The sequence below is a fragment of the Candidozyma duobushaemuli genome (assembly GCF_002926085.2).
Source record: "Candidozyma duobushaemuli strain B09383 chromosome Unknown B_B09383, whole genome shotgun sequence".
NCBI classification, from domain to species: Eukaryota; Fungi; Ascomycota; class Pichiomycetes; order Serinales; family Metschnikowiaceae; genus Candidozyma; species Candidozyma duobushaemuli.
In genome coordinates, this window is record NW_020289895.1 from 257,505 (window position 1) to 280,626 (window position 23,122).

A 23,122-nucleotide genomic window follows, 5' to 3' on the forward strand; every position below is an offset into this window, starting at 1 on the left:
AGTAGGAATGCAGCATCACCAGAGGACACCAACAGACAAATTCCTTCAATGGTGTAACTTTTCTACTTGAAACGAAAGGTTTTTGTGATTCTGTAATGGAGCTCACTATCATGACGGATTCTGATTTGCCAGGCGAGCTGAGTAACTCCGACGCGCATCCGATCGGTATGGAAGGTACACTGAAGACATAAGCAGTTCAGAGAAATTGTCAACAGCCAAGTTGAAAGGTAAGATTTTTCATATCAAGACGAAGAGAGTCATCTTAGAGGATTCATAGTCAAGACCTTTTTGGGTTGTGCCAAAAGAGTACGTTGATTTTGCACCCAATAGCCTGTACCACGACCCTTCTGTGAACAAACGAAAGCCCTCAAGAGGTTCCTTCAAGTTTCGGAATTGTATTGCGGAAGGTGAAGGGGTCCAGGTTGATGATGCTGTGGGGTTCCCAACCTATAACTATCTTTTGAATAGCTGTACTCTCTGGGACGAGCGTTTCCTCCGTAAACCGACAGTAGTCAGCCATTCATCCATTTTTTTAATCGTTCCAGTACCATAGATGGAATATGCCTTTTCCTCATATAGTATACACCACACTGAGGTTCCTATTCAAGCAGCATATTACGATATAGGTGAAGTATCGGTCCATGAGGGAGATATCTTTATGATTCAAATTTTCGGCTGGTTTTCAATAATGACTACCTCTTTGAAGATTCGAAAAGCGTATCGCAAAACCACGGTAGTCTCGACACCACAGATAGCCTCGCCTTGAGGAAAGTATCGAACTGCGCCTCCGACATCACATCAACTTAGCTACAGTGACAAACAATTTAAAATGAATCTCTGCCTCTCAAAAGTCAATTTTCTCGACCAAGTGAAAAAATTCCGTAGAGATCACGTCCACCTTACCGATTCATCAACATCACCACTTCTGCGCGCACATCAACACATGTCTCTTCCCAAGGTCCGCAATAGTTATGCGCTAGTGCTAGCGCTAGCGGCGGGTTTCTTTGTGCAGTTCATGTATTATGAATGGATGGTGCCTGCCAGAGCAGCAGGGCAGTGCCATTGGAAAGAAACCGGTGAAAAACCAACAAACGTGCTTCTAGTGGCTGACCCCCAGCTAATAGATAACCACACGTATCCTGGCCGGAATAGTGCATTGCTCAAACTTCTGCAGCACACGGTAGATACCTACTTGGCTCAAAACTACAAAGCGCTTGTTGGAAAGCTTGAACCAGACTACATCTTCTTTTTAGGTGACTACTTGGATAATGGCAGACTGGCCTCAGACGAATACTTTAACCACGAGGTGCGGCGTTTTTGGCGCATCTTTGACCGCTGGCCGGAGAAGTACATTCACGGAAAGAACTGGTTTACGAATGTGGCCGGCAATCACGATATTGGCTTCGGGAATGGGGTCAAGGCCCATCTGCGACAACGCTTTGAGGGATCTTTGGGTCTGCTAATGCTGTTATCGAGATTGATGGTGTGGACTTCGTGGTTGTGGACACGCCGCTGTACTCTGCAGAGGGTGAGTTGAGTTCCGACGCTCGAGCTTTTGTGGATTCGCTTGGTGTTTCAAAGCGAGATGAAGTTGGGGCTATCAGCGAAGAAGTTGATCCCGTCTCGGGAAAGAACTTGAAAGACGTTACAAAGGAGGTGGATGCATTGTTTGAGGAAAAACCCAAGGGTGAAGATGTCAGCCCCGACTTGAATGCTCTTCCTGAGGAGGTATCAGAAGACAAAACGGACCAAAAAGACACTAATAACCAAAAGCTGAGTGAACCAGAAAACGTACCAGAGGAAAAATCATCGGATGCAAAGAATCAAGAGGAGCCCCATGCTGCAGTCTCAGATGACGAGCTAAAGTCTGAGCTCAATGCCCGAACCCGCCCCACGAGCAACCGAAAGGTTCCACCTCCCGCCCTAGAGTGCTTCTCTCACACGTTCCGTTTTATAGAGACCCAAAGGTCCAGACGTGTGGACCACTTCGTGAAAGTCCCGTCTTTCATCTCGGTCCGGGATACCAGTACCAGCTGGCTCTTCTGTCTGACATCTCGGATGAGCTTCTTACTAAGATACGCCCTGTGGTCTCGTTTACTGGCGATGACCATGACTACTGCGACGTTACACATCCGCTTACAGGAACAAGGGAAATTACAGTAAAGCTGATCAGCATGGCTATGGGGATCTGGCATCCAGCAGTTCAACTCCTCTCATTTGATGCCTCGAAACTGGAGCTTACATACGACACACACTTGTGTTATCTTCCAACGCCATATGCTAACGTCATCTCGTACGCCGTTACTGCAACAGTGATTGCCTTTCTTTTGTTGGGACACTCTCTTCGCCTCAGGCCCTCGAGATACAACTACAACTACTCAATCCTTCCCACGCATGGTGATCCCGAACTGGCAATTCTCATGGAAAATCCAATGTCCAAAAAGGTATCCGACTTCTTGAAAGAGCAGGACGAGGGTTCCTCTATCTCTACGCCCATCCCGGTATACACCTCGACCGCTGCCAAACTGACGCCTGAGCTATTGGCTGCGAAATATAGGTATGCACGGTTGGCGGTTCGCAGGTTCTCGAGGAAGTGGAATTTGGCACTTTTCCTTCGTTTGTGTGTGCTAGAGTTCTCTTTTGTCATGTTGGGATATTTCATTGTCATTGCTTCCATCTGATCAGGACGCTAGAATAGTTGCGAATGGCACCAAAACAGGTAAGGTAATTACAGCGCGCCAATAACCACCACTGAATGGCGTCAATACGAGCTGGTTTATAGAGGCTTTTGGTCCATTCAGCGCTGGAACAGGCGGATGCTTGTATTTGCCTAAGGCGCTGATGCAAGCTTAAAAAATAAGCTAAACCTGAAACAAGGTCTGCCGCGATGCAGGCCGTTGGGTGCAAAATTCCTACTTAAGCTGTCGCTCCCTTGAAACAACCAACTACAATTATTTTGCAATGGGTTGCACTGTGAGCTTATCGAACGACGAAGAAGATCAAACATTTCTCCAACAGCGTCTCATTTCGGAGGCGATCGACCGCTCTTTGCATGTCCGTAACGAGAGTCAGAAGAAGGTGGTGAAGATGTTCCTTTTAGGTGCTGGAGAATCAGGAAAGTCGACCGTTCTCAAGCAGATGAGACTTCTACACCACCACTCGTTCACCGACTTTGAACGACGTCAGTACACTGACGTGATCTGGATGGATCTTATAGAATCAATGAAGAAATTGATCTTCAATGCCCGCAAACTTCGTATCCCGTTGGATTCGGACCAACCCGGCTCGCCGCTAACAGCTTACAAACGAGTCATTGTCAATGCCTCCGGGGCGGATAACGGCTCCGCTGCCAACTCCATTACGGAGAAGTTCGTCATTGGCTACAAGAATGTGTCGAAGAAGGAGCAGACAGACCTTCTAGGAACCGGGTATGTTTCCGATACAACAGACACGGAGTCCAATATATCGTATCAAGACAGAAAAAGCTACACCAACAAGGAAATTGCCGAGGCCATCTCTCAGCTCTGGAAGCATGATGATGGTGTGCGTCGCTGTTTTGAACGGGCAAACGAGTTCCAGCTTGAGTCCTCTGCCGCATACTACTTTGACAACGTCTTCAAGTTCTCGAACCCACTGTACCGTTGTCTGGACCAGGACGTCATCATGGGTAGGATCAAAACCACGGGCATTACCGAGAATGATTTCAACATCAAAAACATGACGTTCCGTGTTTTGGACGCTGGTGGACAGCGTTCGGAGAGAAAAAAGTGGATTCACTGTTTCCAGGATATCGATGCTGTTTTGTTCGTGTTGGCGGTGAGCGAATATGACCAAACGCTTTATGAAGACGAGAGGGTCAATCGTATGCAAGAGTCTCTCATGCTTTTTGAAGCTCTTTGCAATTCCAGATGGTTTAAGAATACGCCGTTCATTTTGTTTCTCAACAAGGTAGATTTGCTTGAAGAAAAGCTTACAAGGTCGCCTATCAATCAGTATTTCAAGGACTACGAAGGAGACCCCACCCTGGTCAACGAGGTACTCGATTATTTCGAAGGCCTTTTGCTCAAGTTGAATCGGACACTGAAGTCAATCTACGTGCACAGAACGTGTGCCACAGACACCAAAGCAATGGGGTTTGTGCTTTCTGCCGCTACGGATGTGGTGATACAGCAAAACTTGCGGGAAAGTGGACTCATATAATGTATAGCGTGTATTTTATTCCGTCAGAATATATGGATGCAATTAGGGTCTAATTTGAGTGACGATAGGCTTAGAATCTCATCATGGCCATGTCGTTTCTGGCCCTGTTGTAGTCCAACAAGGCCTCGATCGAACCGGTACCGGAGATGACAATGTCCTTGTCCCACAAGGCGGCACTGGCCCAAGCACGGACATCAGAGTTCGAGATGGCGTCAATGGCCTCCAAGGACTGAGAGATCGAGGCTCTGTAGCCGTTCAACAACACCTTAGACGCAATGTCGTGCACCACAGAAGTAGGGGAGTTAAGAGTAGCCAAAAGCTCGGTCTTGACCTGGGCCTTGGCACGGGCAATCTCGGCATCGGTGACAGAGACGGACAATCTGTTCCACTGTTTCAAGGCAAAGTGGACAAAGTCGTCAACCTGGCCAAGGTTGGAGATCTCGGCGTTGAAACCCCACAAACCGGTGTCGGAGTAGGAACGAGAGAAGTGGGTGTACTTGTCGACAATGTGGTAGTCCTGGACGATGGAGGCCAACTTGGGCGATGTGAACTTAGCGGTGGCCTTGTCTTGATCGAAAGAGCCGAACACAGCAGCACCGACCTTGGCGACAAAGTAGGCTGGAGAAGAGAGACCCTCACCCTGGGCGGCAATGGAGATGTAGGCCTTAGGGATGGTGTCGTCTCTCATTCTGACCTCAGAGCCCAAGAAGGAAGCAGGGGCTCTGGTGGGCTTGGGGCCGTCCTGGAGCTTGAACTCCTTGTCCAAGGTCTCCACCAAAGCATCGTGGTCAAAGTTACCAGAAGCGGCGATCACGGTGTTGGAGCCAACCAAGTGCTTGTCCAAGAAACGGAGAGAGTCGGTCTTCTCGATGTCAGGGACGGAGTCGTTGGTACCCAAGGTGGGCAAACCGAGAGAATAGCCCTGGAAAGCAGAGGCGTCCAAGTGCTCCAAGACCATCTCGGAGGGGTTGGCCTCCAAGGCGTCAATGTCGGCACGCAAGGCGGCCTTGGCCCTGGTGAAGTCGGCCTTCTCGATCAACTCCTCTCTGTTGACCACAAGCTTGGACAAGGCAGAGGCAGCAGCATTCACGTTGGCATTGGTGGTCTGGGCCACAAAAGCGTTGGCCTCCTTGGTGTTGGTGGCCAGCAAAAGCACGCCCTGGTCAAGACCCTGAGCCAAGGTACGGGTGGTCAAAGCACCCACACCGTTGTTGTAAGGAGTCTCAGCTCTGGAACCACCAGCAAAGTAGACACCCACAGTGGAGGATGGGGCGTTTGGGTTTGTTTCGGTGGCAACGGTGACACCAGAAGCCAAGGTGGTGAACTTGGTGGGCGCGTTGGCCGTGCTCACGAGACGGCGGGCAGCTACTGAGCGGAATCCACGGATCATGAAGAAGTGTAGTTGTTGGTTGAGTTGAAAAGATCGCGGCCAATGAGGGTTGAGGGAATGGGCATGCAGGATGCTCAGCACAGTCTAGGTAGAGGTGGGTGGGTCCAATGGGACGTATTTGTGGTATTGGGGGTGGATATGGGGGCTAGTGGCTCGGGATATTTATATTGTTTTGTGGTTTTGAGGTTTGATGGGTTTCGGAGAAGATGTTTTGTTTTGTTTACGCTACTGGGTGTGGTGAAAAATCGCTGTGTGTAATATGCGATGTTTGACTGGCTGCGAAAAAACGTTGGCAGGCTGGTGAGACTAGATAGTGGATCGGGAGGTGTTGGTGTGGGGGTATGGATGGGACAAACGGGGAGACGTTTTCTTTTGATTTCTGATGATGCTTTGGTTTTTCAGGTGACTTTAGGGATTTGAGTTGCTTTGTTAGTTTTGTCTTTAGTAGGGTATGCGCATGGTGACACCAGAAGATGTAGGATAGAGCATCAGGCCAAGGAATTGGACTAGCTAGGTGAGTTTTTCCGAGATTGGAGTAAGGCGTTTTAGTGCCAGCTCGTTCTTTGATGCTCAATCTTCAGCCATCAATGACTGGTGGCCAGTGCTCTGCAGATGCGTTTGCAGCATTTCTTCCCAACGACTAGTTGTAAAAATGAATCCTCCCCAGGTTTCACCCGAAGTTCTGTTGATGCCTCAAATTACTAGACATTTTACTCCCGGGGCTTCTATGTCTCTCAATTCACGCATCCTCGAAAATGGGCATAGATCCTCAAAAGATCGCAATTACAACCTACAGATACATGCTTCCAGTAAATCTTTCATAACTTCATACTTAGCTTCTATCTCAAAGAAACATCAGTCACACGTCTTCTTCCTTCCGTCAAGTCACTACTCAAATTGTCATAATCGCTTCTGGAAGTAGGAGCAGTGCCGGTGGAGACTTGTGCAGCAGAAAGCGAAACATCGTTAAGTATCCTGTGCCATACCCGAGGATATGAATCGGAAGATTTGTTGGAGGGCGACGCCTCATTGGAAGAATTATCGTGCCTCCGTCTGAATAAACGGCTGTACAATATCCTTCTTCTGAGTCCAGGGCCAGGCGACTCTGTGTCCTTGCCTGCTTCTGGTTTCGATCTTTGAAAGCTTTTGATGAAATTGGATGCTCTAGTAATTTTTGAAATACGCTTGTTTCCAACATCCACCGACTGGATCTTAGGCTGCTCGCAACCCTTGGGTTCTTCTTGTATCTCTTCCTCGGGAGGTGGGAAAGACATATTCTCCACTGCCTCTTGGCAATACAAATCCACAAGACTGCCCCAGCTAAAATAATCAGGCTGCTTTTTCTCCAAGGAGAGAAATTCTCCTTTCTTCACGAGATACTTATCGTGTGGATGCACCCTCAAGCTGATGAGAGTCTGACCCTGGAACTTGGACTGAATGAGCCGTGGATTTCTGGACGTCAGGTACCATTTCAGCTTTGTGTCAACTATAAAGAAATTGACCTTGTAGCGAATCCTTTTATAGGTTTCGGGGATTGTGGGCATGGAAAAAGATGGCACTGTGGTGGATCACAAACACATTTCGCAGCCAAAATGAGATATGCTCAAAAGGTAAGATTGGTGTTTCGGCAGAGACCGGCTCAACCGTAATTATCTATTATTTGCAAAATTATTCGTCATTGCAGTGTCGTAAAAAACTCGAGTTGCTTTCTTGAATGTAAAATACCCGAAGACCGCAAGTAGGTATACCGGTGCCTCTACCATGCATACCTTACTTTACTCAAATCAACCTCTACGCTTATTCCTCCGTTATCGTTTCTATTATGTACAAGCTATGTTCTGAGGTATGATCTCTGTGTGATGGCCTCTTTGTGCATCCTGGCCTTCTTGTCGTAACCTGAGGAGCGACCCTCAAAAGCATTGATTATTTCTTCGGCCAAACGCACGGACAATGCAGGTGACTTTTTGTTGTTCGAGCCTTCCAAGATCCAGTTCATGGCGTATCTGTTTCTTTGGCGCTTGTCCAACGCAATAGGCACGATTCTGTTTTTGGCAAAACCAGTCTTCTCTGTACGAGTGTCAAACAAAGGCCCGAGTCTCTCCAAAGCCTCGTAAAACACTCTCACTGGGTCCTGACCGGTTCTCAAAGAGACAAGATAGAATGCCCTAGACACGATCGTACGAGCTCTAGTCTTCTTACCGTGCCTCATGATCACGTTAACAAAATGCTCCACTGTGGGATCTTCCTTGAGAGGCACAGGTGCTGCCTTGAATCTTTCGACCTCAGCTAGCTGAGCCACTGTGGGTTCAAACTTCTCGTTCAAGAACTGCTCTGGCTTCAAGAACTCATCGAGGTAAATCTCAGTTTCCGTCTCGGGTTTCTTATCACCTTGCTTCAAGGTTCTGATGGCACTCAACCACTCGTCCAAGTCCTCCTCGGTGATCTTGTCTTTTTCGTGTCCAAGGATCTGGGTAGTCAAGCTCGCTGGAGATGCGTTTTGTTGTATGGAAGAGTTGAATCGAAGCTGGTTGACGGGTATATGCAGAAGCCTGTTTCTAGGCACGGCCACGCGGGCCAGGCGAGCTACTGCTCTGAAGAAGCTCATGTTGAAGATGTAGTAGTCTCACTGAATTTTTTTTATGCCAGAACATGGTGCACGGATGTTACAGTGTTCTGCCTAGCCTTTTTCCAGACGTGAGCCTCCTCAGGTTTCTCTATTAAAAATTCTAAAGAATTCGAGCTTTTTACGTTTCTTATGTTAAGGTAAAGATCCTAGGGTGTGATTGAGGATGTGTAGTCCGCAAGAGCTAGTTCATCAGTTGGCTGCGAAATTCAGTACAACTGTAGTGTACGACCAATATTGTGAATGAAATGAATTCAGGACTTCATACAATCATCATTTACTATTAGAAGGACCATTTTCGGTATTTGAATGAATGCCTTGGGTGAGGTATACTTATGGCATCCTCCGCTTATCGAAATGGCCCTTCCAATAGAAACCTTTGTACCAAGTGAAATACTACCTATAAGGGAACAGTATCATGTCGTTTAACCAATTGGCTTTGTCAAACGACTCGTCGATTGCTATCTATTTAGCCGGACTCGTCGATTGCTATCTATTTAGCCGTCAAAAATCGCCTGACCTCTCTTATCTATTCCATAAAGCTCACAATAGTACCGTAACACACCCGTACCTCCTCGCATTATCAACACTGCTTGAACTCCACAATAACCGTTAGCGTCCAGCTATGGTTCGTCTAGTCGTGCCACCAGTCGAGACCCAACTATATGAGGCCCTAGAAACACCCTTCAAAAAGGTGTCTTGAATGATGATGATACCTGGGTCCAATCGGTGCTCCCGCTGCTTCTAGATAGAATCGATCAAGTGAAAGCAGCGGTGCATCAAGCCCAGACTACCAATGCCAGCGGCCCTACAGCCAAAGATGTTGATACTATCTCTGGGTGGTGTGACAAAATTAGAAAACACCTCGAGGGTCAATTCAAGGATGGGGCGCCGTTTACGATATACAGACTAGCTGAGTTGGTTTTAGAACCTGAGAAATCCGGCTATTCACTCGCTACAGTGCAGCTGGCTGAGCGGTACTTGGCAGCATTTTCAAGAACAATTATGGTTCTGTCAAAAGAAACACATCATTTGGAGAACGAGAATGGTGTGCATCAGAAAGAACCGGATGGGAAAATAGAGGAGGACACAGTTCCCAACAAGGCCACTCCTTCACAATATGAGGAATACGATCTTCCGAGAGATGTGACCTACATTTCGCTTCCGTGGGCGCATCAAAAAGAGAAGGAGGATACCCTGCCTTCGAAGAGACAAAAGATAGATAATCAGCTTCTTAGTCCCCTTCGAGAGTCGCTGAAACCACAATCACGATCTCCGGAAAGATCGGATTCGTCATCACCTACGCAGCCAGCTTCCACAAGTCTGGATCTGGATCTGTGATCCTGGATCTATACTATTGGATCTAAACACTATCTACATGCATGCAAGGCTAAGAGCCATAAATCTTCGACACTAAGTCAAAGAGACCGTTCTCGGTGGTCTCGAGAATGTAAATGCCGTATAATGAAACTGCCGTTCCTAGAGTAAGCAACTTCATTGCCGCACGGTGCCAGAATCCATATACCCTTTCTGGGATATAGTCAATAATGCAAGACTTGAAACCGGCGTATGAATGAAGGAGTACGGTCAAGCAAAATATCGAATCCACCATAGGAAACTCCACGCCCATTACGAATGGAAATGCAGTCAAGGGCACAAGACCCATTGCAAGCAATCTGTCATATGTCCAGTGGTTGCTACCGTGGTAGTGATCTGGCTCAGGGAACTTGTAAGCATCGTTGACAGTTCCAACAATATTGCCTGGTGGGTCCTTCTTGAGCTTAAATTTGGAGAAGTTTGGCTTCAAGGAAAGGCATCTGGAGGCAACAAGCGCCTTCGGCGTCAAAAGGTGAGCCGCGTTACGTTGAAGAAGCGGAGTCTTGCCGATCAACGGTCTAATTAAGGACATTCGAATATCTGTATTTCTGACGATGGGTTTGTATAGTAGAATTTTCATGAGTAGGGTAAATGCACACCCGTACATCTTCACTCTTCGAGGGTAGCATGCTGGTCATCAAAAGGCTAGCAATGTTGAAGAAAATGCTTTAATAAAAATACTACCAGCTCAGCAGATAGTAATATCAAAAAAGTTAGCGAAGCTAAAAAAGAACCCACGCCGGGACTCGAACCCGGAATCTTTTGATTAGAAGTCAAATGCGCTAACCATTACGCCACGCAGGCGGTCCTTGATCGTCAAAAACAGCTGGTTTTTTGTATGCAGCTAAAGTCAATTATCCAATCTGCCTGCATATAGCTATGCTCCTGCTTCTATCTACCAATTTTTTCACAATTAATTTTCTCGTGAAATCACTAAAGAATGAAAAAGATTTGAGGGTTTTGGAGGTCTTAAATAATCTCTTTAACACCCTTACTGTATATCAGGCAAGTTGTGGCGTTTGGTTGTGTCCAAATCTCACGATCTCTCTTCGCGTAACTAGCGAACTAGAAGAGCTTCTAACAACCCGCTTTGACTATGTTTAAGCCTTTGAATGACGCAAACTGGTGTTTCAAGGGTGAATAGATAATCTTGTGAGACTCATCGTGATACGCTCCTTACCATCATCGCACGTGCAGTTGGATGCTTCAGATACATAATGGTGAGTCAATTCCTTGGTTAAGGAATTTTGAGTAAAAAAACTAAGAACAATCCTTCCTAAGAACAATGAAGGATTGTTCTGCAAAGTAGGAGCACTGCGAACAGCTTGCTCTCATAGCCTTTAACTCTTAGAAAATGTGCGCTAGACCGTTGATTTGCAGCCATTCTCACAGACCAGCAGATTGAGTTTCTAATTTTCATCACATTTTTAACCTTCTTTTATCCTTCTTATTTGTTTAATAGAGGGAAAATTGGCCCCGAATCATTCCTTTATCGTAGGTTGAGGAATCAATACACTGGTGATTTCTGATCTTAGAGTCACAGCTGACCTAGTCCGAAGCAGATAGTCACTTTAAGTCTCAAGGCGTAAACCATGATAAGACGACTAGACGAGAAGTCTTTAAAGGGTAGCACATAAGCCTAATCTCAAATTATCTGGATGAGGTACTACTGCTATTTCACCCAGTCATCTGGTCACTCAAGTCAGGAAAAAAGTTGGACCTTCAAACCAGCCTTTTACCAACTTTCAGCATGGTATCAACTACATAGCGATTACTAGCCAGAATCTTGGAATGATGGTTCCTTCGTGAACTTTTCAATTGTGGTGCAATTCGATTTCGCATTCACCACAGAAGTAACGACATTATCTGTCAAAGATAACCAATACTAACCGTCAAGCAAAGCCCGTCTTATACAACATCCTGCCAAAATCTTGATCTTTGTTTCTTTCCGAAAAGCTTTTTAGATCTTCTCTATTTAAAATACCCTGACCCAAACTAATGCGGCTAAGGCCGCTTGTTGGGCCGGTGATAGAGCCGCTCCGTGTGGAGTGTATAAATATTATCGCAAGAGCCACAGTCAAATGCTCCGACTTCCTTCTTTTTTCAACAAAACCCGAAAAATGACAACTGCTGCTGGCCCTGCTGCTTTACATAATCCTTACTTTGAGCAGAACCCAAATCGTAAAGATGTGTGGTCCTTGATCAATGAAACGGCTGCAGCTGCTCAGGAACAGCTGGGGAAATCCGTTGTCAACTTAGGTCAGGGTTTCTTCTCCTACAACCCTCCTGATTTTGCCATTGAGTCTGTCCATCATGCTTTGACGAAGCCACAGTTCAACCAGTATGCTCCAGCAAGAGGAAACCCCAATTTGGTGAAACTGTTGAGTGAACTTTACACCAAGGAATTGGGCAGAAAGGTGGATCCCAGCGAGGTTTTGGTGACCACGGGTGCCAACGAGGGCATGTTTGCTGTCTTCTTTGGCTTCTTGACTCGCGGTGATGAAGTTGTCGTGTTCGAGCCTTTCTTTGATCAGTATATTCCAAACATCGAAATGACCGGTGCTAAGGTCAAGTACGTTTCTTTGAAGAGCCCCGAGAAATTTGCCGAAAGGAACACAACTGGTGATGAGTGGGAGGTTGATTGGGAGGGCCTTGAAGCTGCCATTACCCCAAAGACCAAAATCATCGTCATCAATACTCCTCACAACCCTATTGGTAAGGTGTTCACCGAGAAGGAGCTCCACAGAATCGGCCAATTGGCCATCAAACACAACCTTATTCTCCTTTCCGACGAGGTTTATGAGAATTTGTACTATTTGCCAAAGTTTCCTCGCCCAGCAACGCTTTCGACTTTGCCTGAATTGGCAGAAAGAACATTGACTGTGGGTTCAGCAGGCAAATCCTTTGCTGCTACAGGTTGGCGTGTGGGCTGGGTCCACGGGCCTTCTGAATTGATCAAATATGTCACTTCAGCGCATACCCGTATCTGCTTTTCGGTGCCTGCTCCGTTGCAGCAGGCTGTTTCTGAGGCATTCACTGCCGCCAACAAGAACAATTATTTTGAGAATACTCGTAAGGAGTATGCTGAAAAGTACAAGATATTTGTGAAGGTGTTTGAGGAGCTCGGCTTGCCCTACACTGCCGCTGACGGTGGCTATTTCCTTTTGGTTAACCTTGCCAAGCTCAAAATTCCAGATGACTACCAATATCCCGAAGACATTCTGGGTCGTAGCACAAAAGACTACAAGTTGGTTTACTGGCTCATCAAGGAGATCGGTGTTGTGGGCATTCCTCCAACAGAGTTCCTCGTGCAAGAGCACAGAGTGAACAATCCTTTGGAAAACTCTGTTCGTTTTGCCGTGTGCAAAGATGACTCTTTGCTAGAGGAGGCTGTTACCCGCTTGAGAAAGTTAAAAGACTACTTATGATAGACTGTTTAGATATTCATATTTTTCTATGAAGCCTCTTGAACAAGAATGTGGTCTCGCCGAAGTCGTCGTATCCAGTTTCGGTACCCTCTTCTTGAACAGTGTAGCCATTGATATCTAGAAGGTGCCACAATGTGGCCCTTTCGTTTTCAAACGTCTTTCTTATGGGTACCTGGAGAAGAACTCGAGCATCTTCTGACTCCTCCAAGAAAGTGTTTATCATGCTGACGATCCACACTGGGTGTTTTGACGAGTAGAGCGGATCAGATAAAATGATAGTCGTGTAACGGGGCAGGTTGTGCTTGTCCAAGTAACTTTTGGGGTTACTCCAATCTAGACTGTCCACCGTTGCATTGATATTATTGAGCTCCACATTGTCTGTGAGATTGGGAACGATATCAGGCAAATCAGTGAGTACTGTTGGAAAACCCAATACTCCTGCAACCATACCTACCAAGCCAGTGCCTGAACCTAGCTCCAACACTGTGCCCTTCAAATATGCCAGGTTCTGAGCCAACCGTCTGCCTAGAATAAACAGTGATCCCCAAGTCTTGAGTCCGAGCTTATCAGAAGTAAGCGATGGTTCCTTCAAGTACATTGTTTTTGAAAGCCCTGGTATCTCTATGTGTCTGATGAATTCAGGCTGAGCGGTTCTGCCACAATTCTCAGCAAGTCGTAGTGCCGCTAGCGTCTTTATGCTGTCTTGATCTTCCTCGCTGAGCCAGTCCAAATCAGACGAAATGAGCCTGGTCAACCATCCATTGTACTGCGCTGCAAATGATTTTCTTAGCAGATCGGCAAGAGTCGCCACTGACGCAAGCAGATCGGATGTTGAGAATCTTCCCTTACCGTTTAGCCACTCTAAAGCTTCTTTGGCCTCTTGAGGGCTTATCAGTTTTTCATCAAATGTCGCATTGGCATCCTTATCGGTTTCTGCGGGAGGATCAAAATTGTGCACAGTCAAGGGCGCTAGAAGCTTTAAAAACACGTGAAGAACGACAAAAGCGGGCTTCATACGAAGCAAAGGCAAGTCGTGAATGTGCAACGGCACTAGATCATTGTCTTCATTGGAAAGCAGCAGAGCGATGATATTCTTTGAAGTTTCGAAATTTTCAATCTTGACGGTGTCTAGATTCTCGACAGACTGCTCCAGCACCGCCACGTCTACCGTGATGGATGACACCCCAGGTGTGAATAGCGATAACGGATCAAAGTCCATGATCAGTACAGCATGAGAAGAGATCTCCAAAGAGGCTGTTGTTTGGTGTACGGGTGTTTCAGTGTCAAGCAGGCAAATCGACTTATTGTCTTTGATGCGAGTGAAGCAGGTTTTATAGAGGAAAGTGTAATTAGACTAACTTCTCTTGGGCTTTGTCTTTCTGAGAGTGAAAGAGGCTGAAATAATTGTGATTCGTGAGAAGGGGGTCAAAAGTCTATTTTCAAATTTCCCTTTTGAACTATTGCACGGATACTGATACCCAAGCTTGTGCGAATGAAATATATGAACCTTAACATAATCAAGGGGCTCATGCTGAAACCGTCTTAGAGAACACCAAGCCATTAACTGTCGAAATTATGTGGTCCCTCGCGATGTGTTGTTCTATCATATGCTTGATTAAAGGCAATTATAAATCAAAAAAATTAGTAAACTATTCTTAGTTCTTCCACAATGTGAATGTCTCATTCGCGCGACATATTGGCTGCGAAAACCTTATTGTCTCAGTCTAAGGTCTATGTCGTTCGCTTAGAATCCAAAAAGATACAGTCCTTACGGCTAGATCACATCATAATCAAACTAAAAGATTGATTGTTTGAACTGAAATGTTTGTTTCGAAGATAACCATAATCTACAAGTTAGTTCCCTTTTCTATCCATTTATAAATTCTATTAAGTTGACGTCGCATCGTTACACTAATTGGCTTGTTTTAGCCAGCACCAGCGTACTTGGATCTGGCTCTCAACTTAGGACCGTTGAGGTAGAACAAGACAGGAATCGCAATCATGCCCACACAAATGAATCCCAAGACAGAGGAGCCCCAACCAACAGCGAATCTGTTTGTAGCCAAGTTGAGGAAAAGTGCTCTGCCGAATAATGGGAAAGCACCGGCCATCATACTTCTGAACAAAGCATTACCAGCAAACACGGAAGCCAAGAATCTCCAGAAAGACATACTAAGATAGTTGAACAAGGTCTGGAAACAAATAAAAGCGCCGGCAGCGAAAACGGCAGCACCGATGAGTGGACCAATCCAGTGAAGGTCTTCGGCAGCAGTCCAGCCGAAAATAAAGATACCAATAGGCATGAGCACACTACCCACAATAGCGACTGGAATAAATACTTCAGGAGCAACCTGCTCGTTACGAAGCATTTTTTTGGTCACCCTGAAGTAGATGGTAGGAATGTAGATAGCTGCTGCGACTAGGATACCAACCAAAATACACAAGTAGGCAACTCCCATTTCAATAAGAGTGAATCCTTTCACCTCCACAAACACGATGGGGAAGGCCTCGAACCACAAGTACATGACAGAGTAAATCAAACCGATGTAAATGTTGATGAGCAACACGACAGGCTCAAAGATCATGACCTCAATAGGACGCCAGATGGTCTCGACGAGCATTTCGTTGGTGCTAAATTTGGCGTTTTCAAGATGCCCCTCACTCACGATTCTGTCGTTGCCAGTGAGAGCTCTGAGTCTCTCTGCCTTTCTGTACAAAATGGTCTTGGAGTAGGATTCTGGAAGCAACCAGCCAAGAACGATAAAAGATGCGCCAGAAGTGATGCACACGAACCAAAATGTCCAGTGGTAGTTAGCCTTCACTGTCAAGATGGCACCAAACAATGGACCGGCTGAAGGCGCACAAACAGCAGCAATGGACCAACAAGAGATGCCCACTGGTATATAAGGCAAGGTGATAACGTCACCAACAGAGGCACCACCTGTGGACAAACATGGACTGGCAAAGAAGCCTGCAATAAAACGCAAGATGCACAATCCAGCAATGTTCTTGACAAGGGCGGTGGGATCTGAAGGATGAAGAAAATAAATAATGTGACAATGTAAATGGATGCTCTGCCAAAGATGGCGTTCTCGGAAAGTGGGGAGAACACCATGGGTCCAATGGCATATCCAATCACGAAAAGGGTCAATGGTAGAGTTGCCACAACTTGTCCCACACCCAAATCCTCCATGATCTCCTCCACACCAGGTGTGTAGATGGCGGAGGCCATGTAAACGAATGCAGTAAGAAGCATAATCTGGGCAATGAAAATTATCTTGTATTTCAAGGGCCAGTTATATGGATTTTCTGGATCATCTTCGCCTTCCCAGTCCACAATGATATAATCAGCTTTGGTTGTTTGCGATGACGAGTCCGATGGCAATTCTTCGTTGCTTTCCTCATTAGTCTCACCCACGAAGCTTTCTATCGTGGAATCACCCTTACCTAGGTATCTCGAAGGGATAACATAGTCAGGGTGCTCCTCTGGGTAGTTAAAGACCTTCCTGCCAGAGAGGTGATAGATGGATCTGCCGAAAAAACTCTCACGGACAAATTTGTAAAAAAACATGAGTTGTTTGACCAAGAACAGGAAAGAGAAAGCAATTTATAGAGGAAGAATCGTCAAGGAAGGGATGCTGTTGATTATCAATCATCGCAGCAAATGTGCACGGCGTTCATAATTATGTCGGAAAAACTCCCAATCGGGATATTCTCCGTGCTAGCTCACATACCGTGCAGCACCTGCTTACGCTATAGGTGAGGCTGCGGTTTGACAGGCTGAGAATAAAAGCCAAATTGAAGCCACATTTCTTAAATATGAATGAGCTTTTCCCAAACCTAACAATTTCTGAATGTGTCAAGCTGTCATTTTGCTTGCTTGATTGCGCACGTCATTAGGATACCTCGAGCCTCGCTGCAGAGGCGGTGATTCGAAGCGAAAAAAAAAAAGACGTTGAGTAAGATTCTGGCATGTGGCTGCCATCGCTAATTTGTATGCAGGATGACTATTTTCGGCTTGAAACCGATTAGGGTGATATACGGGGGCCGTGTATGCGTGTTTGTCAGGAATCCTGTCCGAGAGCCGTAAGGTACGGCGGAACGGAGGATTTCCGTAAAGGGAGGAAGTATCTCCTCAGTATAACTGGAATCGTGTTGAGTCAATATCCAACTTTGGCCTCTCGAAATAACAACTCTAGAATTTTTCCCACTTTGTGTATCATTTAAGTCCACGCGAATGACGGTGGCAATCCAACTTTGTACGGTTTTTGGTAATGCAGAGTCTGCCCCCATCATCCGTCTCCATCGCGCCACAGTGCTACTTAGAGATAGACCTACATCTGCTGGCGAAATTATTATTATGATTTGTAATCCGTTATTGCTTTATCGGATACTGTGATGGTAGGATAATGCGTGGACCCGTAGTGAGAAATTAGCCCCGGTGCAGCACACAATATTTTTGTGTTATTGCTTCATTAGCACTAGGAGATCAACTCCATCGAGATGGACGTAGTCATATGGAGGCGACGAATATGGAAAACTTATTCTTCTAATCATTCCAAAAAAAAGTTACGACCTTTTGCTTTTCATGACATTTTGCACCCAGGTGCTCACTACCACCATGAATCGCGAAACACAGGCAACCTGAGACTACCCTCCTTACAACTAAAGTGCTTTCAATGAAATTCACAAGCTTCAATTCTCCTCGATCAGTTTGCATCTACGCAACCCGGCTGGGCTCTACAACACTCTCATGACTATGTTCCATTATACCTAATTTCAGCCGCACCAACTATGCCGCTTCTTCAATCCAAAGCACCCATTTCGGCAGCTTAAAAATCAGTGACACGGCCGTTGAACGACCAGTCGTTGTGTCTCAAGGGGTCCTGCTTGGGCCCGCCAACTTCGCCTGTTTCTGGGTTTCTGTCGCCCTCGAATTCAGGAATCGTCTTGAAATACTGGGTCTGAACGCCCACGTCTGTCTGAGAGCCAGAAATATCACTGCTGGCGCTTCCACTCTCCTCGATTTGCCTGTTGTATTCGTCGATGGCAGCTTGGGAGTTGGCCATCTTCTGAAGCAGCTCAAACTCTTCCTGCTGCTCTTTGGGCAATCTGGGAGGCGCTGGCGTGTGGTCGTTGAATAGGTTCGAGGCAAAGCGCAGCTGCTGGAAAACAGCAACACGTGGTAAACGAAGAGCTCTGGAAATCATGGTGTGGTGAAGAAGAAAGGAGGGTATAGGAAGTTTCCATGATCGGCTTGCTCAGAGTCACTTGTACTGCACGATACACAACGGTCCACTGACTCCCATGCCGAGGCCGTATCGGACAATTTGGAGAGAAAAAGCTTGTACTTTGTGAAATTTGGGTATTCAATTTGGGTCACATTGCTTCGAAGAGCCTTGTGTGAATATGATGTGTGGCGTGGATGGCGAGTTTGGGATCTCGACTCGTGGCCCAAGGACCAGTGCAATAAGAAAAGCCGACCAAATCTTTTGAAACTATTCAGTAACAGTCAGTTCCTGGAAAAACCGTTTGATGCCTTGACGTGGCGGGTGCGTCAAGTCCGAGTCCGATTTCGCAGCCAGTCCATGCTCGGAGTCGCCTACATACCAAATCCAATGGGCTTCGTGGACTTGTGGGGCAAAAGACCCAAAAACTTGTAGATTTTGCCCATGCCTTTTTCATCTTTAGACGTCAACCGAATGTAAGAGTCGTAAATCAGCTCCTTGTTGGCCATCAGGTTCGCAGCTTTGATAAGCTGGTCAAATCGGTAGCCCACTCCGATTTCGTGGAGCCAGTCACCTTGCTCAACTGGCCCATATACAGAAAGGTGCGGTTCAGCCAAGTCCTTGAGATTGGCAAAGTCAACGTCGATGGAAAGATCTACATCGCCAGGCTTATAGAACGGAGACACAAACTTGTGTTGATAGATACCCCTCAAGGAGTTGGAAGGTACCTCGTCAGCCGGGCCGTAGTCAATGATCAATGCTGCTCCAGCCAGACCGTCGCTATAGCCGTTTACCAAATTGCAAATGTGCGATAAGTAGAGCTCAGCGTCTGGACAGATCTCCACACGCAGACCTTCAGGCAAGTCTCTGTAGCGCAGGCTCAAGGTAGGAATGGCCGACGAGGGTGTTTCTTTTGGCGATACAGTGAGGTGGAAGTCTGTGTTGAGCTCTTCGTTTTCCTCGCTCTGCACTGGACTAGAACCCTCCAATTTGGGTTGAGTGTTTAACACCGCCAGGGTGTGTTCTACGACGTGTTCTCTCCAGCCGTGCTCCGTTTTTGTAAACGACTTTATTGGCAAAGCATCAAAAAATTCATGAGCCAAGACGTAATTGGCGGTGTCTGAGGCCTGGACGATGTCCTTTTCGGTGTCGACCCACGTCACCTTGTTGTTCCATTTTGTAGTTGACGTGTTGTAGCCTTCGGATGTCGTCTCGTAGGTGTTATCATTGCACAAAAGCTTGTGCTGCTCTTTACGGAGAACGTGAGAGGCTTCGACCATGACAACCTCGATGTCAACAGCCGCCGCCGATTTGGCAACGAACTTGTTGAACACAATGACCACGTCGTGCATGAGGGTGCCCTTTCCCGGGCCGAACTCGACGATTCTGATCTTTTTAGGCGAGCCCTGACTGGTCCACACTGAGTATAGCCAGATTCCAATCATTTCGCCAAACACGGACAGAATCTCCGGCGACGTGATAAAATCGCCTCCTAGAGCATCCAATGGGTTCCTTGTGGTGTAGTAGCCAAACTCTGGGTGGGTAAGACACTGTCTCATATAAGCTGAGAGAGGAATGGGACCTGTCGTTTTGATCATCTCCTGGAAGAAATCCAGCAAGTTGGCCACGCCCCTGGCGGGCCCACGAGAAGGAAACTGGGGCATTTTTCCCACCTTTTCACGCACATGCTCTGTGCCCTTGATATCTTTCTCGAGCTTTTCGTACTGGGTGGTGACGAACTGCTTGGCCTTGTCGTACTCCTCCTTGGTGAATTTGCCGTAGTAGAGTCCGTTTTCGTGAATGAGCGGGTTTTTGTTGAAGAGGGGACGGACGCTGTGGAAAAGTCTCCTTTGGCACGGTAGAAGTGTGCGTTGAAGCATGGAGTAAGCTGGGGTAGTAGGTTATATCAAAGCGCGATGCGCATCTCCATAAACCTCCACCCACGCCGGGAACCAGGCCAAAGGAACTGAATAATTGAAACAAACTAATTTGGATTTTTTATTTACTACATTGAAAGCGTCCGTGCAATAATTTTTCACTGCCATCGCCGATGCTATATTGATATCTCGTTGCGCCGATTCTATGCCTCTGCTTGTCGGCTCTGGTCGGTCCCTTCGGAGATCGATCTAAACGACCCGCCGAAATTTCACCTTATCGCACCCACCCACCCAGGTGGAAAATACCAAAATACCAAAAAACACCAAACCTCGTAACCCGCTTTCCAAAAACTTTAAATAACCGTCCGGCCAAACTCCACTTCTCTGAATCGCCGATATCTGTAGAGACTCCAATGCTTCGCAGCAGCAATGCTGCCCTCTCCGCCCAGGGACCTCCGCATAATGTGTGCCGTGATTACCTACCAAACAGGAGACCAGGATGAAAAACAATACCCAACAGCAAACACAAGCAGCATTTGCAAAAGTGCACTTTCATTTCCTTTCGGAAATCAATGCTTTCCTTATCGTGGTCACCCTGGATGTCGTACCACTCTGCGGTTTTTCGCAACTGTTTCTTCCATAGCCCCTCAGCCCCCAACGGCACGCAACCTGGACCATTCCTTTTCACCCGGTAGAATCAACTCTCTTGAGGCACGAAACCCTTACTTTCTCACAAACGTAAATTGGCCATTGAGCGGCGCCAATGGCTCTTTCACACAACACCACCGTCCAAAGCTCACTTCCAGTTGAAACTGAAAAGTCCACCAAAGCACCACAACGCCTTTCAATTGACACCCTTCTAAAGTAAGAATATCTAAATTCCTCTAAAGTCGGCCCTCAGCACAATTGACCTGGGGTGCCAGGGACTTGCTGGTCGTGCGCGGCCCGCCCAATCTAGACTCGCTACTCACCTCCCATCTCCAGCTCACAAACCACCCTTAGCTCCTTTGCACCTGATCCCCAAAACGGCAGCAGGACGACAGCCTACAAATTTTCCTTCACAGAGCCGCCGTCACCTTTACCTGTTCCTTTCGCTCCGCTAGTCAAACATTCTTAGGCGTCTCAGATAGGACAGCAACAGCCACAGCTACACGTTTTAAAAAGAAGTACCACTTGAGCTTCACGAATCAAAAGTAGCGTCTTCCAGCAAAGGCTTGTCAATTCACACTACCGTCCAGGAACCGCCCAGGTACTGCTAAGGAAACCGTGGCATAGCACAAGGCCAACCACAGGTCCAAAAGAACACACCTAGACAGCCCAAACGGCATGGGCAATTCGCCATCGAAATCAAAAAATGGTCTTCCTCTTTCCCGGTCCGACACCGGTGTGCTGCAGCGGTCCAACCGGTCGATCCGGTCCCGCCTTTCTGGTAGCAAAGACGACCTGCCCCGGATGAGCAGCCGAAAAGGCTCCACTACCTCGCTACCGAGGCCTGATGGCATAGCCAATGGCGATGCTGAAGAGTATGCTATAGCTGACGATGATGAGGACGACGACGATGCTCTCCTTCATCCGCTGATGCAGACCCCGGAGCCCAAACTGCCCATTTTGATCCGGAGAAATACAAACGACACCGAATTCTCCGGCAATCTCTCGCTCCCTCGCCTGAACAGCAACGCCGACGACCCGCTGCTTTCGAAGCTGCCCACAAACTCCACATTCCAGACCCCCAATGCCAGCCTCACTCCTCAGGCCACCGGAGGGCCCAGCAACAACTCCGATACACCAGGCGACAAGTCTGACACCATCTCGGTCAGCTCCAAGAGATCTGCCAGATCGTCTGTACTGGCCAGAACCGCCCCTTCAAGAAGAGGCTCGTCGAGAGATCCAGAGGAACTCATGGAGTCTCCTCAATGCCTGAACCCACTTGAGATCGAGGACTTTATCCAGCGACTTCTTGACGCTGGCTACTCAGGCAAGCGTACAAAAAACCTTTGTCTCAAGAATAACGAGATTCAGCTTATCTGCTCCAAGGCAAGGGAGATTTTCTTACTGCAACCGTCTTTACTTGAGCTTAGCCCGCCGGTCAAGGTTGTGGGCGACGTGCATGGCCAATATCTCGACTTGATTCGTGTTTTCACCAAGTGTGGTTTCCCGCCACTGACAAATTATCTATTCTTGGGTGACTACGTGGACAGAGGTAAACAGTCCTTGGAGACGATCCTTCTCCTTCTCTGCTACAAGATCAAATACCCAGAGAACTTTTTCCTCCTCAGAGGAAACCATGAGTGCGCCAATGTGACTCGTGTTTATGGTTTCTACGACGAGTGCAAACGTCGGTGTAACATCAAGACATGGAAGCTTTTCATTGATACTTTCAACACCTTGCCCATTGCTGCTATTGTCGCTGGCAAGATCTTCTGTGTGCATGGCGGTCTCTCGCCCGTTCTCAATTCGATGGAAGAAATCAGAAACATTGCCAGGCCGACTGACGTGCCCGACTTTGGGCTTCTCAACGACTTGCTCTGGTCGGATCCAGCCGACACGATGAACGAATGGGAAGACAACGAACGAGGCGTGTCCTACGTTTTCTCCAAAGCCGCCATCAACAAATTCTTGCAGAAGTTTGGGTTTGATTTGGTGTGCCGGGCACACATGGTGGTGGAGGACGGATACGAGTTTTTCAACGACCGTACGTTGGTGACAGTGTTCAGTGCGCCAAACTACTGCGGAGAGTTTGACAATTGGGGCGCTGTGATGAGCGTATCGGACGAGTTGCTTTGTTCGTTTGAGCTTCTCGACCCATTGGACCTGGTTGCATTGAAGCAGACGATGAAAAAGGGTAAGCAGGAGCGGAAGCAAGCACAATTGCTGCGCCAACAGAGCAGATAAAGTAATGAGAGCTGATGATACCGTATGAGTGACGAGAAGACTGAAGTAACAAATACACTAACGATAGGCAAGATCTGTACCCCAGGCGAGCATCATCAAGTGCGCCT

At 47.1% G+C, this 23,122-nt stretch overlaps 13 protein-coding genes and 1 non-coding gene across 14 annotated transcripts; 5 read left to right on the plus strand and 9 right to left on the minus strand. All coding sequences in view use genetic code 12, as the record gives it.

The window, feature by feature from the left end:
* Positions 1 to 943: 943 nt before the first annotated feature.
* On the plus strand, positions 944 to 2,681 carry CXQ87_001629 (uncharacterized protein; the record flags this gene model as incomplete). The annotated part of the gene is made up of 3 exons (XM_025480164.1): positions 944 to 1,414; positions 1,477 to 1,865; positions 1,928 to 2,681. 3 exons carry the CDS (start codon positions 944 to 946, stop codon positions 2,679 to 2,681), a joined length of 1,614 nt encoding a protein of 537 aa, XP_025334464.1.
* Positions 2,682 to 2,961: 280 nt separating this feature from the next.
* On the plus strand, positions 2,962 to 4,200 carry CAG1 (guanine nucleotide-binding protein subunit alpha; the record flags this gene model as incomplete). The annotated part of the gene is made up of 1 exon (XM_025480165.1): positions 2,962 to 4,200. The coding sequence occupies one exon, from the start codon at positions 2,962 to 2,964 to the stop codon at positions 4,198 to 4,200; it is 1,239 nt and encodes a 412-aa protein (XP_025334465.1).
* A 70-nt stretch (positions 4,201 to 4,270) lies between these two features.
* Positions 4,271 to 5,590, minus strand: CXQ87_001631 (ubiquinol--cytochrome-c reductase subunit; the record flags this gene model as incomplete). Its single annotated transcript, XM_025480166.1, has 1 exon — positions 4,271 to 5,590. The coding sequence occupies one exon, from the start codon at positions 5,588 to 5,590 to the stop codon at positions 4,271 to 4,273; it is 1,320 nt and encodes a 439-aa protein (XP_025334466.1).
* An 839-nt stretch (positions 5,591 to 6,429) lies between these two features.
* CXQ87_001632 (uncharacterized protein) lies at positions 6,430 to 7,134 on the minus strand (the record flags this gene model as incomplete). The annotated part of the gene is made up of 1 exon (XM_025480167.1): positions 6,430 to 7,134. One exon carries the CDS (start codon positions 7,132 to 7,134, stop codon positions 6,430 to 6,432), a length of 705 nt encoding a protein of 234 aa, XP_025334467.1.
* Positions 7,135 to 7,421: 287 nt separating this feature from the next.
* CXQ87_001633 (mitochondrial 37S ribosomal protein uS7m) lies at positions 7,422 to 8,195 on the minus strand (the record flags this gene model as incomplete). The annotated part of the gene is made up of 1 exon (XM_025480168.1): positions 7,422 to 8,195. One exon carries the CDS (start codon positions 8,193 to 8,195, stop codon positions 7,422 to 7,424), a length of 774 nt encoding a protein of 257 aa, XP_025334468.1.
* Positions 8,196 to 8,631: 436 nt separating this feature from the next.
* CXQ87_001634 (uncharacterized protein) lies at positions 8,632 to 9,554 on the plus strand (the record flags this gene model as incomplete). The annotated part of the gene is made up of 2 exons (XM_025480169.1): positions 8,632 to 8,666; positions 8,891 to 9,554. The coding sequence occupies 2 exons, from the start codon at positions 8,632 to 8,634 to the stop codon at positions 9,552 to 9,554; spliced, it is 699 nt and encodes a 232-aa protein (XP_025334469.1).
* Positions 9,555 to 9,603: 49 nt separating this feature from the next.
* Positions 9,604 to 10,122, minus strand: SDH4 (Sdh4p; the record flags this gene model as incomplete). Its single annotated transcript, XM_025480170.1, has 1 exon — positions 9,604 to 10,122. One exon carries the CDS (start codon positions 10,120 to 10,122, stop codon positions 9,604 to 9,606), a length of 519 nt encoding a protein of 172 aa, XP_025334470.1.
* A 199-nt stretch (positions 10,123 to 10,321) lies between these two features.
* CXQ87_001636 lies at positions 10,322 to 10,394 on the minus strand. Its single transcript has one exon. It is a non-coding gene; the product is annotated as a tRNA-Arg (tRNA).
* Positions 10,395 to 11,710: 1,316 nt separating this feature from the next.
* Positions 11,711 to 13,018, plus strand: CXQ87_001637 (pyridoxal phosphate-dependent aminotransferase; the record flags this gene model as incomplete). Its single annotated transcript, XM_025480171.1, has 1 exon — positions 11,711 to 13,018. The coding sequence occupies one exon, from the start codon at positions 11,711 to 11,713 to the stop codon at positions 13,016 to 13,018; it is 1,308 nt and encodes a 435-aa protein (XP_025334471.1).
* Positions 13,019 to 13,044: 26 nt separating this feature from the next.
* CXQ87_001638 (S-adenosylmethionine-dependent methyltransferase) lies at positions 13,045 to 14,237 on the minus strand (the record flags this gene model as incomplete). Its single annotated transcript, XM_025480172.1, has 2 exons — positions 13,045 to 13,073; positions 13,106 to 14,237. 2 exons carry the CDS (start codon positions 14,235 to 14,237, stop codon positions 13,045 to 13,047), a joined length of 1,161 nt encoding a protein of 386 aa, XP_025334472.1.
* Positions 14,238 to 14,943: 706 nt separating this feature from the next.
* On the minus strand, positions 14,944 to 16,589 carry MDR1 (Mdr1p; the record flags this gene model as incomplete). The annotated part of the gene is made up of 2 exons (XM_025480173.1): positions 14,944 to 16,026; positions 16,077 to 16,589. The coding sequence occupies 2 exons, from the start codon at positions 16,587 to 16,589 to the stop codon at positions 14,944 to 14,946; spliced, it is 1,596 nt and encodes a 531-aa protein (XP_025334473.1).
* Positions 16,590 to 17,850: 1,261 nt separating this feature from the next.
* CXQ87_001640 (uncharacterized protein) lies at positions 17,851 to 18,228 on the minus strand (the record flags this gene model as incomplete). Its single annotated transcript, XM_025480174.1, has 1 exon — positions 17,851 to 18,228. The coding sequence occupies one exon, from the start codon at positions 18,226 to 18,228 to the stop codon at positions 17,851 to 17,853; it is 378 nt and encodes a 125-aa protein (XP_025334474.1).
* A 392-nt stretch (positions 18,229 to 18,620) lies between these two features.
* On the minus strand, positions 18,621 to 20,126 carry CXQ87_001641 (uncharacterized protein; the record flags this gene model as incomplete). Its single annotated transcript, XM_025480175.1, has 1 exon — positions 18,621 to 20,126. One exon carries the CDS (start codon positions 20,124 to 20,126, stop codon positions 18,621 to 18,623), a length of 1,506 nt encoding a protein of 501 aa, XP_025334475.1.
* Positions 20,127 to 21,449: 1,323 nt separating this feature from the next.
* PPZ1 (salt homeostasis regulator) lies at positions 21,450 to 23,015 on the plus strand (the record flags this gene model as incomplete). The annotated part of the gene is made up of 1 exon (XM_025480176.1): positions 21,450 to 23,015. One exon carries the CDS (start codon positions 21,450 to 21,452, stop codon positions 23,013 to 23,015), a length of 1,566 nt encoding a protein of 521 aa, XP_025334476.1.
* Positions 23,016 to 23,122: the final 107 nt, after the last annotated feature.